This window comes from Gymnoscopelus braueri, assembly GCF_963280865.1.
Source record: "Gymnoscopelus braueri genome assembly, chromosome: 20".
Taxonomy (NCBI): domain Eukaryota; kingdom Metazoa; phylum Chordata; class Actinopteri; order Myctophiformes; family Myctophidae; genus Gymnoscopelus; species Gymnoscopelus braueri.
This window is the reverse complement of record NC_137622.1, coordinates 31550377-31568446: the sequence shown is the minus strand read 5'-3', so window position 1 is coordinate 31568446 and position 18070 is coordinate 31550377. Positions and strand designations below refer to the sequence as shown.

General features: G+C 43.1%; 1 protein-coding gene across 4 annotated transcripts in view; it reads right to left on the bottom strand.

The window, feature by feature from the left end:
* Positions 1-13019, bottom strand: part of atp11c (ATPase phospholipid transporting 11C (ATP11C blood group)) — a 73109-nt gene extending 60090 nt beyond the window's left edge. For all 4 annotated transcript variants that reach the window (XM_080416507.1, XM_080416508.1, XM_080416509.1 and 1 more), the window contains exon 1: positions 12447-13019. In XM_080416507.1, the coding sequence (XP_080272633.1) occupies positions 12447-12479 (33 nt within the window). In that variant the 5' untranslated portion in view covers positions 12480-13019. The remainder of the gene's footprint in view (positions 1-12446) is intronic.
* Between the last annotated feature and the right edge of the window lie 5051 nt (positions 13020-18070).

The following is an 18070-nucleotide window of genomic DNA, read 5'->3' as shown; positions in this document are numbered from 1 at the left end:
TGGATTTTGCGGTCGAACAAGCCGAGCGCACAAGTCAATGCTGTGACTTTTTTCTTGCAAGAGTGCTGAATTGAAAAGTAAGCCAAAAAGAAATGAATATATGACAGGTTAGGCTATAAACTGAACAAGAACATGGGTCGGTTGTTTTGGGGGGGTTTATAACTCAAGAACAAGCGATAAATAACAACCGCAGAAAAACACCAAACCCCAATCTCGCTTAGCATGGAATCTGGAATGCATGAGCTTTGTCATTAAGCCTCAGAAAAATCTAGTTAGAAAATCTGCTTAGACACATTTAATGAGGTGTGAGGAGTGGTGGTGTGGAGACAGAGTGAGAGCACCACTCTACACGGCCAACAACACCTGCAGACAACTACTCGGCGCAAAGGGCACGTTGTGGTTTGACCTTAGCATCTGCTGCAAGTAACTACGGACAAGAAAAAGAAAACATCCTGTGGATAGTCAACTACCACACGGCTAATAGTGTACAAATAATGTCAAAATGGCAGCCTTGCATGTGTACTGTATTTTAAGAGCCATATCAATATTTAAGTACTTAAGTACTTGTAGTAGGCCTACATCCTGTTAAAACTGCATCTTATCTGCCTGGGCACTCTATTTGTGGAGTTCCACCTCATGTGAGATCATATGCAGGTCGACCTTACCTTACCTTCAGTCTCCTCTGTGGCTGGTAAACGTATCACCAAAAAGCAAGAGAGAGAGAGAGAGAGAGAGAGAGAGAAAGAGTGTGTCTGTGTGTCTGTCTGTCTTTAGCAACAGTATTCTGAGAGTAATAGAATGAATAAACAAGTGAACGTGAGTGTTTGTGTGTACTTATTTAGCCATACTATTCTGCGAGTAATAGAGTAAATAAAGAAGGGAACCTGTGTGTGTGTGTGTGTGTGTGTGTGTATTTAGCAATAGTATTCTGAGAGTACTAAAATGAATAAACAAGGGAACGTGAGCTACAGCCAAGGCCCCTAACTCTTGGAAGAGCCATAGAGAAATGTTGATGACAGCAGCAAAAACGGCCTAACTGTAACATAAAGTTGTTATGGGTCCGACAGAGGTCCGATAGAGCTGAGTGATGAATGTTTGAACAGAAGAGGCGAGGCACGCATTGAGTCAATGCAGCACTCGGCTTGGCATCTATCTCTCTCTCTCTCTCTCTCTCTCTCTCTCACTCCAGCGTGCTTGCTCTCGCTTTCTGATGCTAATTCTGTTGGTTTTGATTATAAATGCACCTGTTCATAGCACGAACCGGCACAGTATACTCGAGAGGCAGCCTTGTTTCAGGCTGTGCACATCGTGTGTAAAGAGAGTTAATCAACAGCTTCCTCAAATTTGAGCAGACGCGGATGTATCTGTTTACAAGGAGATAGTCTATTTGTTTAGGCCAAGTTGCACTCTACAAAGAGGCTGGCTCAGGTGGCGTTGCCTTGGTACACCGTTGTTTACAGGACACAGAGAGAAGTGCCTCGTCTTCTACTGCCATGTAAGGCAGGCCCACGTCAAACCAAGTTATTTTAAGATGTCTTTCTTGCATCTCTGTGTCTCTGGACAATCTACAGTAGAATGCGATAGGATTGATTTGGGGTGAAGTGACAGTTGTTTTCAGATATTCAAACACGATACACAAACAGCCAAAGCCATATATACAACATCATGAGCTACGAGTTCCTAGTCAGCGGACTAGGAACCTGTGTGGTAAATTATGGCTGGGCAAATGCTTCCCTCCATCCATATTTTATAAATCGTTTCAGTTTCTTAACAACATCGTAACCTCGAAGTAGTAAATTTAAATTTAAAATTCAGTTCTAACGCTGCATCAGACCATGATGTTGACCAAAATGTGTCTCATATGCTTTTACAGCCTCATTTACCAAGGCTGTGCTCCGCTACCAACAACAATGGTAAACACTTCCACTGACAATATTTTCTTATTCACAACCGTGCTTCAGGGCAGGTAGACATGCACAGGGAAATACATTGCAGCTATGCCTTACATTAGAAAAGAAAAGAAAAGGGGGGGGAAAGAAAACAGATCTTTGATCATGTTATGCAGAGAAGATTACACAGATTGCAAATTATGCTCTGGGTCTGTGGCAGTTTCACTGATTGGACCAGAGAAATCTCTTTGTCCCACCTGATAGGTTACACATACAAATTGGGGATAAACGTTTCCCTTCTGTTACCAGGAAGTGTAGTTTGCTTATAGGACAAGTCTGGCGACCTGATTTGATTTCAGCTTTGACTGTTGCTTGGTTTCATTCAAACAACGTCAGGACCTCACTAAGGATATCCCACCAATGATGAACGCTGAACTAACACGTCTCCATGGCCACAGCCAGTGAAAAATGTGCATGGTATAACCTAAATCATTTCTGTCCCCTACTCCCACTGGGCACCAAGGTTTTTCTTTTCTTTTCTTTTTTTATGACTGTCTTGAGCAGCCGCCAAGATATGTATGTTGGTGGTCTGCTTAGTTTGGGGTCTGACTGTATGCCGTTTGGATTCTGCCGCTAAGACTATCAGGGCTGGCTGCTTCAATAACTACTACAAACCATATATCTTTATGGCTTCACGTGATATTACATGGTCAACCTTCTGAGGCAATGGAAATAATGAATATTGCCTTCACAATGTGCATGGGAGCTAATTGGGGTATAATTATCATTGAGGACTTCGCTGATCAGCAGTATGATGAAACGCAGTCGGATATGTTAGTGGTTACAATTATATCGATACACTCAGCGGTGGAAAAAGTACTCCCATGTTTTACTTAAATAAAAGTATCAATACTGCAATGTAGAAATACTCTGTTACAAGTCAAAGTTCCGGAATTAAAAATGTACTTGAGTAAAAGTATAAAAGTATTGGTATGAAAATGTACTTAAAGTACCAAAAATAGAATTGACTCACCAAGAATAGACTCATTATGCAAAATGTATAAAAATCAAAATAGCAGATCTACAAGCTCAGAATGCGTCGCGATCGGCTATTTACAAATGGCTGAAATGTATATAGGGCTGAAGTGGTTGGTTAATGTATGTTTTGTAATAATAATCTAAATCTACAAAGTAACTAGTAACTCAAGTTTTCAAATAATTACAGTGGAGTAAAAGTATTGAAAATTGGAAATACTCCAGTAAAGTAAAAGTACCTCAAACTTGTACTTAAGTACAGTACTTGAGTAAATGTACTCAGTTACTTTAAACCACTGGATACACTTCACATGATGCATCACGAAACGTATTGCGGTTTACCGTTAAGGTGTTTTGAAGACAGTCGCATGGCTGGTATCACACAGTAATAGTAATGTTACTGGTGCCATCTTCATTAGGACTCCGTCAGCAATGGAACTGTGCATAGCAACCCTACGCCCAGACAGAGCACAGGTTACCTTTCTCATTTGATCGCTGCCTGCTTGTAGAATTGTGAATGAGGCATAACATGATGAAGGGAAAAAAAGCTGTTGAAGTTGAACGGTGGACTTAGTCTAAAGAGCTGTTGTTGAAAGGCAAAGGCTCATTGTTCTAGTAGCATCCCTACAGCTGCACAAGACACAGAATGTACTGTACTGTACCATAGCCTGGCACTGGCCTACATAACACCATGTCCCTTGACACTGGAGAGGAGAAACTCATCTAGACCTTGCTCTGGGAACTATCTGCTGCTTCAATCATCTTCCTTACTCAAATTATGCCACTGACAGATGTGCTGACAAACACTAAACCTGCCGCTCTCCTAACCAAAGAGAACAGGTGGCCATAAAATGTGTTGATGCCTCTTTTAAAACAAAACTTAATTCCACATCTGTATAGGATGTGGATAGAAATGAGAAGATCTGCAGAATTCTGATGGTGCCATAAGTTTCAAAATAAAACGTAAAGTGGACACAGCCTGCCCAAGGCACTGCCTCAGGAGGAGAGCACATGACAAAAATGAATAAGAAATGAAATGAGAAATGTTTACCGTTTGCGGGGGGGAAAAACAAAAAAAATACTGCTTAGACAGACTTGAATACAGGAAACTTACAAGCATTTTACACAATGCTGACCAAGGTCTGTGGTGTAGCTGACATTTGGCATACTGTTCCTCAAAAAAAACTAGACACAGATAAACCTGTAGGCAGACCAAGAACATAGTAGGCTGCTAAACATTTACAAAAGGTTATAACTAGATTATGGCTTTTAAGCTATTTATTGACTATAGGAGGTTTTAGTTTTAATGAACCTCCCCTAGCTTCAACTCAAGTCCCCAGACCTCTGGCCCCTTGAGGCCCGGGCGCGCTTACCAAGCACTGGAGGGGATGACATCAATGAATTATTTTCAAGGGGTCTTAAGAGAAAATCTCGTCACTTCGTACTTTAAAAGGCTGGGGAAAAAAGTGAGCATACTTCTTTCAGCACCAGACTCACACTGACTTTAATCTATAATTAAAGAGAATTTTAAGAAGTGCAGCCATTACTGGAGTATGATTTCTCCCAACCGAGTTGACATACTCCAGAGTATATGAAGCAGAGTGTGGTTGGTTGGTGGATGGGGGTGCTCGAATTGGGTTCAAGACAGCACAGCAGATTGAAGTCTGGTATGAAAACAACTCCTTTGCATATAGGGCTTTGGCTGAGACTAAACTGATTGGCTTGATGTGCGCGGTGGCTCTCATCCTGCTACCGTGTCTGGTGGCACAGAGAGAGAGAGAGCGGGGGGGAGATAGAGACAGAGAGAGACATTAGCTTTTTTAATGCTGACAAGCTTCAAAATCTGCATCTCAGCTGCAGTGATTCTGATGACATTATCTTCTATAATGCACCAAGCTACATTGACTGTAACTGCTATTCAATTAATTACCTTCAGACATTGCATGGGGGGAGGATGCTAATGACTAAAATCAATGTGGCTCCTTCCTTCCTCTGCACTGAGGCCCATGGTTGGATTGGACAGCTCTTCAGCATGCCTTTCCTCAGATTTCAATCGTGACCACAGTTAAGAGACTCATTTTTCTCCTCCCGGCTGAGTGATGCCGCCTTGCCTAGGGGAGGGAGTTTGCTGTGGAGTTAATCATCGTAAGCTGTTGTTTAACTGGGGGGAGCTGATCCTGTGCGTGTGCGCAGACTGTGCATTCCATACAGACAGCACTTGTTAATTCACCTATGGACGTCACGTTTGTCCTCGTCTGTGACAGCGGGTATCATTTCAGGTGGCAAGAACAGGTGACAATGGAAACCCCTGCAATGACAAAACATTGGAGCTGCTGCCTTCCTGAACCCTAGCTCAGTCCCCCCTCCATCCCGACACAGACAGACACGCATAGAAACCCTCCCCGAAAAAAATAATAATACAAATACTGCACACAGCTCAGCATTCTCTTCACATCTCACTGCGAGTGAACACTCTCTTGGTAATGCCAGCGCTGGAGAGCGCACATGGAGAATCTCGGGATGAGCCTTTATAAATATATGGATGACAAGAATACATTCTAAGTGCCGCTACCCTGGCGAGGATACGTGGCTGAGGAGAGGGGGAGTGATGTGAGGAGAATTCAAAATAAATGAAGCCGTCTGAATTATTTAGAGGTACAAACTGAGAATTCAACATGGCTTTTAGATGGAAATTGTAAATGGCCACACGCAAAAAAAACTATTTTCCTGGTGTTTCGCCCAGGTGGGCATGATTTTGGGGTTAGGTTTAAGGCATAGTTTCTGTGAGGTTAGGGTTAGGCATAGTGTTTGTGAGGTTAGGGTTAAGGTTAGGTTTAGGCATAGTTTTTGTGAGGTTAATAAGGTTAGGGTTTAGGCATACAACCACACCCACCTCATGCTGGGCAAGACCTAGTCGGTTGAGTGTCTAAACGGAAGTACCGAAATGCGGAAGTACCACCCAAGGAAATGACATTGATGCTTTACAAAAATATGTAAAGCATCATTCTCCGTGAATGATTCGTCGAAAAGGATAGTTTTCGGGGGAAATACGTACGACCTATAGTCGTGACCAGGCTTTTCTCTTCGCAGATGAGTAAAGGCTAGGAACGAGGCTACGCCCATTTGGGCGAAACACCAAAGAACAGGGAGTCCCCAAGTGGCACACCTATGGATCCCCTAGAACCTCAATGTTATCATTGCCCATGCCACTCTCAGCTCCTACAACCACAGACATTAGTCCATTGATAGATAGGTTAGACCCAAGGTAAGCCCCTGTTCTTTCCCTTTCTGCAGCTAGAGTCATGCAGAGCTTTCTGGGCTCCACCTTATCCACATCAGCTAGTCTAGAGTCAGCCATTTACCCCTTTGGACCCCCACTCCATTACTACATTGTATTTATTATCCTGCTGTGCAGTGCAGATGAGCTCAACTGGCTAGGTTTCCATTACTGGACACAGAGCCGCCAGACACCAAAGGATATATATATATGAGAGAGAGAGAGAGAGAGAGAGAGAGAGCGAGAGCGAGAGCGAGAGCGAGAGCGAGAGCGAGAGCGAGAGCGAGAGCGAGAGAGAGAGAACATGGGAAAGAGAAACAAGAGCAAAGGGAAGTAAGAAGTCAAGAGTAAGCACTTCTGTCCAGCGGCCGGTCTCACGGCAGAAGACTAATGGCGGCAAAACGGAGCGTGCTTCTAATCAATACACAGCTCTCCTGATGAAACAGGTGGGATAAATCACATGTCAAAGTGTCCTGAGAAAGACACTTAACCCTAAACCTCCCCCCATACGCTCATCTGAGCAGCCATCTGCTGGGTGAATGCATAAGTCCCCCCCCCCCCTCCCCAGGGACCAGTAAATATTCCTTTCCCTAAAATTGGCCTCATCAAGGGACAGGCGGGCGCGGGGGCATTGCTCTGTCTAAAACTGTCATCACCTGATAAGAAGCTCCTCGTCTCTTTCCAACAGGTGTCGTGGACCACAGGCCAGTGGCAGCGATGCTAGCTCCCTGCGGCTCTTAGGCGCGAGGGCACTGAAATGCCAAGCAGGGGATGTGTGGGGAGCAGGGGGTGGTGTGATGGCAGTGATGTGGTGAATGTGCAATCGAGGGAACACTGAGAATTCCAAAGCAGATCATCCCAGCAAGGCTACAACTACAACAGCAGCAGCAGCAGCAGCAGCAGCAGCAGTGAAAGACGACATGAGCCGAGCTTCATAAATGGCTGAATAAATGTGCACTAAATAAGATTCAGCAGCATCTGTGTTGGACGCTCACAGGACACAGATGACCCTTTATCCCTGCTTATCAGTGCATCGGTTGTTTTAACCCATTAAGACCCCAGATCGATTCTTAAAATGTCTAAAACGTTTTTCTGAAAAACTCAGTCAGTGGTACTCAAACATTTGTCAAGGACCCCCAAAATTTTATGTATTTGGCCACCGAACACCATCTCAAAATATTTTGTTCCAGGGACCCACCAGAAGCAAAGATTTTAGTTAAAAATATATATTCAAATATTTGCATACATTTTTATGATTTTTCAAAAATAGCAGATCCACAACCTCATAGCGCTATGAGCTTGCATATCTGCCATTTTTGAATAGCCAAAGTATAAAATATGGTTAAAATGGTTAAAATGATTGTGACACTATATTAACTACTAAAATGACACAGATGCTTTCCTGGTTTTAATGGGTTAAGTGAAGTCACTGGCAATCCAAATAATTAATAATAAAGAAAAACTATTGCCAAAAACAATATACGGGGCTGAGGAGGTAGTGTGGTCATCTTGGAATTCAAAGGTTTCCCATTTGACCGCATCCTCCTCTCCTGGCTTGGTAATTGCACCCGATGAGCAGGTTGGTTTGGTGGTTGCCTTGCATGGTTTCCTCTGCCACCGGTGTGTGGATGCGTGTGATTGGATGAATGTAATGCACACATTGTAAAGCGCTTTGGATAAACGCGCTACATAAATGCACCATTTAACATTTATTTAATGAGTGGTGTTCACCTCCCTGCAAGGTGTATAAACAAAAGACAAGAAATGGGAAAAAGTCAAATGCTCACAAGTAGGGGGTGGGGCCTACTGCTGCACTAGCGGGGACATAGCAACAGGCCTACAAGCAATTTTCAGTGGAAGCCAGCAACATTGCAACCTGATGCCGCCCGACACTTGTCGCTGCATGACAGGCACTAGAAAGAACGTTTGAGCTGGTTTCAACTTAATTCCAGCATTCCAATGACACAGTGAAGCAGCAATGATATGTTTATGTTTCCACTCCCCTTCTCTCTCTCATCACAATTCCTGCTGCTTTACGTAAATGGAAGAAAAACTAATTATTGCCGTTAACCAGTTCCCTGTGCTATTTAACACAACCCTTTTCATTTACGCAGTGTGTCTAGAGCAACACGACTCAGCAGCAATGTAGCTGGCCACGCTTGGTCTTTTTGTAGCTTTTGTAGCCGCTAGTGTGAACACAGCATGTGTGCGTCTACTGTGTCCGCAGCTGTGTGTGTGTGTGTGTGTGTGTGTGTGTGTGTGTGTGTGTTTATTTTCCATGCACAGCACCCGGCCTGCAGACGCCCTGTCAGCCGACCTGAGAAGCAGGTTCATCGTGTCCCCGAGGGCCCTCACACTCAATGTTTGTGTTTGACATGCACGCCGGTAAAAGCTTGATACTAAATGCACCCCCCCTCTAGTGTTAACCGCTTATGCCCTATATACTTCATATGAATAAGCAAAATAGAAATAGGGAATAGCGTAAATAGCCAATAGGCAGCACAAGATCTGCCATTTCTCCTTTTTTGTGTTTACAAAAATGTACATTCGACGGCCAAAATAGGGATGCTAGGGTTAATGATGTTGTTCAGGGAGACAGTGCATGCACATCCCCCTTCAGTGTCCAGGTGCAGGTGCAGGACAAACGGAAGATCAAGATAAAAGCGTATAAATTCTTCACACTGGCTCCACTCGTTTATTGCCGTTCAGCGTTCACATTGATCCGTTTCTGAAGATCAAAGTGATCAAAACATTGAACGGCAATATAAAGAAGGGCCATGCATAACCAGTGTTCAGACTTATTTCTTTCTATGTGGTTAAGTGCCTGCTTCTTAATCCAGCAACGCAGAGGTGCAGTCAGTGAGTGAACCTGCGGCTGAGGGACAGAGGGGACCAAACACAGAGGGGGGTAGGGGGGACATGAGTGTGGTAAATGAGCAGGGAGGTGGTGAGCTGAGCTGTGCTGCACTCTGAGCGGGCTGGGGAGCACTCAAATGGAGTAGGGGCCACAGCTGAAAATGCCAGAGAATCTCGCTCATCGCACGAGAGGCAAGAGCCTTTCCATCTGACAGACCGCAAACTTCAAAACAGAATTTGAGCAATTGTATGTGTGTGTGTGTGTGAGAGGCGGGGGGTGGCAAAAGTGCTGACATTTTCTCGACCTCAAATGAAATGCTGAAGCACTGGTCAACACAGTCCTGTGTTGAGCCCCTCTGCTCACTATTAGATCTGCCTTGGGTTGGAGGTATAAGTCTTCTAAAAGCTGCATCACTGTCATGATTCACAAAGGAACGTCAAGACGCTGCAGCTAGGGTTGTAGCTGTTCGGTTTAAATAAATGTGTCTTTAATGGTTTGGAGATGAAGGGAGTTAGGCGTCCGGTGTGTGAGGGGGGGGGGGGGTTTCGCATGGAGCTTGCATTGTTGTTGCCAAGTGTTTATGAATCACAATCTAAACCACAGGACATTAATAGCCTATACGCTACACACGCACAAAAGCAATTCTATCGTAACCGCTTACAGTGCACATTAGGCCGTTTTGTTTTTTGATAAATCTTCCACTGTGACAAAAAACGCACATTAGTATTTTTGATTGCACTTCAGCATAGGCCTAGATATAGCATAAAGAAGGCATAAATAAAGTCTCCACCCATTGGCTTGGCCTGTGCATGTTGTATACAGAATCAGATCAAAAAAAAAAAGTTCAATAGGAAGACTAAATCCCCTTTCCCACAGGACAAAAAAGCCACTAACAACCACTAATATCTGGCTTATGTCATTGGGAAAGGTTACAATCGGCATTAATTCCTGGGACAAATGACTCTGCAGCAGTCTCAGGTATGTCGGCAATGATGGAAACATGACAGCTGGGTAGACACGCTATGATGTGATGCTATGACGCACATTCAAGTTCCAGACCTGACATTGTGACATTGAACATGACACACCAGGAAAAAAAAGGAGAAAAAAATAACAGAAAGGGATACTCTCCCTCTGGCAATGGGAAAGGAGTCAAACGCCTATTCTTAGCGGGGTTTCCCGTGTTTAACCTGCTAACTGTGGTTGATAAACGGTTTAAAACAACTCACAGTCACAGTCACACCACAATGTCACAGAAGAAACCGTTACCAGTTCCTTTCTTCCCCTTTTAAAACTTCTTCAAAATACTAACTACAGATAAATTACTTAAGGTCTACATAGCATTACTAAACAAATTAAGGACAACCTGTAGAGCTATAGTTATTTATTTGTACAATAAATAGCTAAAATAGCCGATCTACAAGCTCATGTGTCGCAATTTGAAGCTCAGTTGACAGTGAGCTTCTAGATCGGCTTTTTTTTGTGTGTGTCTTACGTTTGCCCAAAATAGGGATGCCACGGTTGAAGTTGTTCCCCTTAAACTGTAAGACAGATAATTAGACCAGCTGCACCACTCTGTAGGTTTCAAAACGTAGCTAAGAAAACATAACATTCTGCTGGTGTAACAAAGGCAAAATATAAAGCAGAAACTTTGCATTGTTAAAGTCCAGGTCCCATGTGAGTAGGAGTAGACCTATAACAGGAAAGGTATACTACTGAGGTACTACTGAGAAGTGCATGGCCAACATGGTGCTTTTCATGTGTCTATGCGGTTTCCCCCCGCAGTCAAGGCGGGGGGGCTCCCACAATGAATACTATCACATTTCCGCCAGGCTCCACCTCTCGCTGATCACACTGCTGCCTTCAGGGGCTTGAGAGAAACATCAAAGGCAGCGTGTGTGATTGTGCATTCCTGTCAGAGCATTACAACCTCTGGAGCTCTGACGAAAAAAGCCCAGCCTTTACTCAGTCCCACTGCCATCTTTAATGACTTTCCAAAGACACTCGGGCATAGTGGCAGCACAGTGCATTGTAGTGGGAGAATCAAGTGGGGCACATGCAGCCTCTTCTGTGCCTTTGGTATGAGCAGCCCAGTCTCTCTCTCGCTTTCACTGCATGATGCATATACCTCCCCTGGGCTAAAGGGAGGGTGGCGTGAATTGTGAGGCAAAGGGGCCCGAGATAACGGCACAATGTGCATCAATGACAGTGTGGCTGGCTGCTCCACACAAAATATTATTTACTGCTCACACCAAAGAGAAATTACAGGAGCAAACCACTCCTGAGGCAGGAAAATACGCTGACCCGGCAACACTTGGAGAGAGGCCGGGAAGAGGGTCAGGCGGTATAATTATTATATTGCTTCCCCCTCATTCACTGTTGGTATCTATACTGCTCACGTCGGCTGTGTGGGATATTCAGCCTGCTAGTGACAACAGGTTATTGGAGCATACAACTATAAAAAAGGCAGTAAAGGTGGTTCAACATTCATAAACATGGGATTGTGACTCTCCGTATGGAAAGTGACCCCAGATTCAAGCACCCATGATTTAATGTCTGTATAAAAAAGATAATAAATGACGGAGGAGAATAAAATCAACAGAGTGAATTGATGAGTCAAGGAAACGTGAATTTCTGATTAAAATTGCACATTTTACGCTCAACAAAACCCATGATTGGACTTGGGAATATTGCAATGCAGGTACTAAGAATAAGTATTCTGTATCAATTTTGTGCTGTAAAAAAAAAGTGCCAAGTGCCATTTAGTGGATGCTTTCACTTACAAGTGTGTTATAACACCATTACACCAGGGAGAATCACCAGCAATGCTCCACCTAGGGCTACTGAGCTACACTACCTCTATACAGGTGGGCGGTCATATTATCATGTCTGTGATCAAACAGATCTCTCGATCATTGTGGGGAAATAAAAGTTATTGCACTGGAATGTTAATTGAAGCTACAAGCAATTATCTCTCTGCGCCGGTGATGCCGTGCTGCTATGACTGGCATGAACTTGGATTATTAGTTAGTTACCCCAGCGGTTCAAGGTAACGTTGGATGGTTGACAAGGACTGTGAAGGAAACCAGCACATTTCCTGTTTGTCCTGTAGAGATTCTAAAGGGAAAAACCCACAGTATTTGTCCTGTAGAGTGGAGATTCTAAATGAAAAACCCCACAGTATTTGTCCTGTAATAAGAGATTCTTAAAAAAGGGAAAACCCACAGTATTTTCCAGGGCACAGGATTTGGGAGCTAGCAGAGCTGCCCAGTGCCCACCACCACCAGCTAGCCATGTGAGTGTGTGTGTGTGTGTGTGTGTGTGTGTGTGTGTGTGTGTGTGTGTGTGTGTGTGTGTGTGTGTGTGTGTGTAACGTCAGTGTTCATACCAAGCGGGTCAGTCTTCTCCGGATCCGGAGCATCTTCTCTCTTATCTTCTTTGATTTAGATGAACGCTGATGGAACTCTATCCCTTTCCAACCCCCCTAACCCGCAACTTCAACACGTATGTCTAGTGGAACTCGCTAGCGTCCGTCCTTGGCTATCTATTATTTCCTACTCTACCGTTAGTTCTAGCTATGTGGAATAATGCCGCAGCGACGCTACATTTTGTTTCACTTCGTTCTCTTCCAACCGTTGTTCGCATTCTCTCTCCCCGCTAGCCTTGAGAGTCTTCAGTCTTCAGTCTCCCCGCTGAGAGGCTTTTCCGCGTTGCGGTTTCTTTACGAGTCGCGCTTCCCACAGGCGGAGATAGTCCGTGGTGACATTCTGAACGATGCCCTGTTGCTGTGACTCGTCAAAATCATGTGTCGCATGCCAGCCAGGCGAGTAGTATGTGTATATGTGGCCCCCCACGTCCGCGGTCACTCGAAAAAATATAATGCGACGGCAAGGCAGCGGGGGAGGAAAAAAAAGTAAGTTGAGTTTTTTTGCTCTACTGTACGCAGCACACAGGTCGCTTTGCCTCCTCCCTGTAAAACAATGTTCACTCCTCCAGCAGCAGCAGCCCCACTCCGGCGCCACTCACAACCAGTGTTGCCAGATTGTGCGAGGGAAATAAGCAACCAGGTCTGTGAAAACAAGCCCAAAATATTAAAGCCACATGAGCACCGTCTCTAACCCTCAATACATTGACTATTTGCCGATCTACAAGCTCACAACGCGTCGTGAGCTTGTAGCTCTGCTATTTTCAAAGAGAAATCTTGGGGGGAAAGTGAAACATTTGGAATATTTTCAAATCTACAAAATCTTGTATAGGGGTCTCTGGCACAAAATTAGCCCTAGAATGTCTGTGATATTACATACATTTCATGTATTCCATTCCAAATATTGATTGATTGATTGATTGGTTGATTGATTGATTGATTGGTTGATTGATTGATTGATTGAATACTTTATTTAGAAAGACATGGTAAAAGTACATGGAAGTACAATTCACAATACAAGGTCCTCTAAACTTGATCGCTCATAAAAGCACTTGGCTTATTTAAAATGAGATCCCTGTGCACTCAAATCATGATGACATTTAAGAAGACATACAAATATACACTACTATATGCAGAACGTCATACAATCAGTTTACAGGTTACTGGTATGAAAAACAAGAAATATGTACAATAGACAGTTTTAGGAGGAGGGGAGGGGGGGGGGTAGGTTAAGACTTTGACAGGGGCCAATTTGGAATTGCAGCCTCCTGAAGGTGATTCTTTAGGGCAGTTTTGAAAGTGAGTAGGGTTTTACACTCCTTTACTCCTTTGGGTAGGGCATTCCACATTTTTGTTGAATAGCATGAGAAAGAGTTCATTCTCTTGTTTGTGCCAAATCTGGGTTGAACATGATCAGTGGAGCTGCCTCTGGTACACAGCCATAGATCGGTCCTGACCTATCCCCGCCCGGGTTAGCAGACTGATCTGGTCGGCCTTTATTTGTGTCACGCGTGCTGGCGTGCGTGTGTAGCATACTGGCCTACCCCGCCTACTCACCCCCAATAATTAATTCCTAAGACTTGGAGTCAGATATTGTCCGTTAGTTTCATATCCATTTGAAAGTTCTGGCAGAAAAGATGTGTTCAGTAAAATATCTCCACTTTTCCACGAGCTGCAGTGCAGCTGTTGCACATGGACAACATTCTCTCCAGGCGAGGGGCCAGAAATAAGTGCTGGACTGAAAATATGAAAACTTCCTTTGGGAACAATCTATGTTTGGGGAAGCACAAACGTATGAGGCACACACTTGACAGGTGCATTGTGATTGGTTTGGGATAATTAGTCACACCACCTGCCAATTGTGTGCGTGCCCCATACATTTGTGCTCCCCAAAGGAAGTTTTGGTATGTTCAGTCCTGCATTCATTTCTGGCCCCTCGCCTGGAGAGAACGTCGTCTGTGTGCAGCTCGTGGAAAAGTGGAGATATTTTCAGAAGGTTGGGTCTACTACAAATATATATTCATTTGGGGGTCCTTGACATGAACATGTTTGAGAACCACTGGTTTTAAACAACATTAGGAGACAATAAGCCCAAATAAGCAAGTGCACTACTGCACTTTAGAAACAAGCCCCAAAAAGCACTTTAGAAACCAGACCCAAAAACCGCAACCACCAATATTTACAAGCAACTTTACAGAAAAACAAGTTCAAAGTCTCTTATAATAAGCCGACATGGCAACACTGCTCACATCGTTCCCACGTTAGCATTAAGCTCCGCCCTAAATGAAGGTGCGGCGAGTTGAGTTTAACCGCGCGGTATTGTGGGTAATGTAGTCTTCATCTGGAACCTATGAACTACAACTTTCCCAATTCTCGAGTGGGAAGAGTAGACCATGGAGAAGACGAGCACGAGAACACACGCCAGCGCCGTTATAAACTCTGGCCTCTGGCACGCCACAATCTCGGAAATTCCAGAATAAATGGCCGGAATTCGTGTCAAGAATTTCCTCAAAACCAGTGATGAATGATGGCTATTGAATAAAGCACCGAAGCCGAAGGATAATAATGAATTATGTCTGAACTGAAGAGGATAGTTTATTCCCTTTTACATTTTAAAACCCATTTCTAATTACTCTTGAACAATGAGATGATTGTTACCATCCAGTGTATAACATTTACTGTTAGCCTACATTTACTGCAGTGAATGCTGTGTCAAGAATAGGCTACAGACAGAGACAGACTTTCTCACTGATTTGATTTACACATATTTGTTGGAAAAATTATGTATGCGTTATGTGATATATTTAGTTTGAAATTAATAATCGTGAATGTGGTACAAAAATGTAATTTGAATCATACAATTATCAAAATATATTTACTTAATTCACTAGCTCTCCTTTTAGGGGAGCCTGAGCACCCCTGGTTACCTTCATTCTGTCCACTGTTTTTAATAGTTTGGTATGTCCAGAGATATGGTTTTATGTCTGGGATGTAACTTAATAACCTTTGTGTTTCAGGCGTGGTCGGCTGTCCTTTATAAATATATTTCCCAGTTTTGTTTTGATAGTGATACTCAATAAAAAGCCCCTTTCGTTTTATCTCTGCCAGCTCAGTTTCATTTTCTTATAGTAATGTGCCATCATCCAGTGGCTTAGGGGCTGAGTCCCCTAAAGATCTGGTACTAGAATCGCCCCTGGCTCTGATAGAGTTATTAAAAGGCCCAGTCTCCCAATGGCCCACTTCATATTCATAAGAGTGCTCAGTTCTCTATGGGCCCACTTCACAAAAGTGCCAAAAGTTATCTTGCATTCTTGCTCACTTCAGACATCGAGGGGCTACAATCAGAATAAAAGTGTATGGTAGCCTTTGTAGGCCTATTTTGACTTTCACTTTTAAAGTAGAAAGTGCTAACATATTGCCTGCATTTTACTTTTGCAACTTATAAGTGCTCAATTTGTGTTTATGAACATCTGTCATTTATTACCATGATCTAAATGATTCCTGATTTGTATGAAACAAATTATGTTAAAAGGTTAAAGTGAGTAATCTCACTTTAACATCTCACAATCTGAGCAAAATTACCCCTTCTTCTACTAATCTAGATACAATTAAATGATTACATTTAAAGTTACTACATACAGATACATTTGCATACAGCCCAGTTGAGCCCTACTGTGAGTCACTCATTCCTTTTATAGAGGTTTTGCTTTTGATTCAACTGAATAGGTTTTGATTTAATTGAGAAACCAAGAAAAATGAAAGTGCATCTCCCCCTTGCCCCCCCTCTTCTTTTCTTTCTCTATCTGAAAACAACAAAAACAATGGGACTTGTACAAAGACGAATTTCACCCACTTCTTTACATCTGTAAACCTGTGATGTGACAATAAAGTTGAGTCTGATTCTGATCCATAGCCTATTGTGAAAGTAGAACTCAATAATCATCTCACATAGATTTTCACCATTGCTTGGGAAGGTTCTACTTATCTATAATATGCAAATCCAATTATTATTGATAATAATAATAATAATACAACTTGTTTTGTACAGCACCTTTCAAAATTGTGTTACAAAGTGCTTTAGACATGAGGCAGGGTACACAAAGGAGCAACAATCAACATGATAGACTGAAATTAGTAGGAGTTCTGATAGGCTAAGCTAATCTATAAAAGTGGGTTTTAAGCAGGGATTTAAAGCAAGAGACCGATTCAGCAAGCCTGATCTCCAAGGGCAGTGCATTCCAAACTGTTGGAGCTTTGGTACTAAAAGCCAGATCTCCTTTGGTCTTTAACCTACACTCTCGGCTCTCTAGAAGTGCTTTCGCAGACAGCGTGTTTGCACATAGGGGGAGAGCAGATCAGAGATGTAAGGTGGAGCAAGACCCCACCTAGCCTTGTATGTCATGAGCAGAATTTTAAAATCAATTCTGAAAGGGATTGGGAGCCAGTGTAGAAAAGCTAAAATGGGTGTGACGTGGTTGAATGTTTTTGATCTTGATTGAAATTGAAATTTTTATTAGGCAAAAGAATGTAAAACAACACAGTTACATTTATAATACTTTTGTCTAAAAGGTCCGACCAAAAAAGTCCTTGCGGACTTGTTTCCGTTGGGGTCCTTGAATTAATTTCATAGACATATATAGTAGCAACCAAACAGTTCAAAAATCAACATAAAAATACAGAGAAAAAATACCACTATGTACAAAAAAAAAGCATGAAAAATAAAAAAATCACACCCAGTGTGAAGTGGGCAGTGTCTTGCTAGCACAATGTGTGATTCACTTTAAAAAAAACATAAATGTGTTTTTTTTAAGTGCATAGTCCTATTTAAGGGCTATGCACATGTGTCATGTTTCCCTAGCCAATCACAGTCCTGAATAGACTGTGATTGGCCAATCACGGTGCAGGGTTAGGGGGGTACACTGGTGGCCAATCACAGCGCAGGATTTGGTGTGCAAATATCCAAACCTCACATATAGGGGCGGTTTCACCGCCCAAAAAAATCACACCCAGTGTGAAGTGGGCGGTGTGGTCATCACAGTGGTCATCATAGTGATGGAAGCTCACTTAAAAAAATGGATTTTTTGAAGTGCATAATCCTTTATTTATAGGTTATTAATGTCATCATGTGTCTCGCTAGCCAATCACAGTGCTGAATAGAGTCAGCCAATTGAGTCCGCCAATCACAGTACAGCTAGGGGTGTACTAATGAGCCAATCACAGTACAGCTAATGAGGTGTCCCAACCCCACTTTATAGGGGCGGCTACAACGCCCAAAAATATACAAAAAAAGGGGAGGGGGGGGGTCGTCTACAGGGACACTGGTACTAGCTCCTCTTTTGGCCTCCAGAAAGATGAGTTTTTAGGGCTGTTTTGAATGGGCCCAGCGAACTGCATTTTTTGAGGGATGGGGTTAGACTATTCCATACCTTGGTGGCTGTGCTGTAGAAGGAGAATTTGCCCATGTTTGTTTTATGGGTGGGTGGTACCAGATTGTTGTTTACGCTCCCTCTAGTTTCGTGACTGTGGGTGTCACTAACTTTTTCAAGGTATTTATACAGATATGCGGGTATAGGGGGCATTTCGGGCAA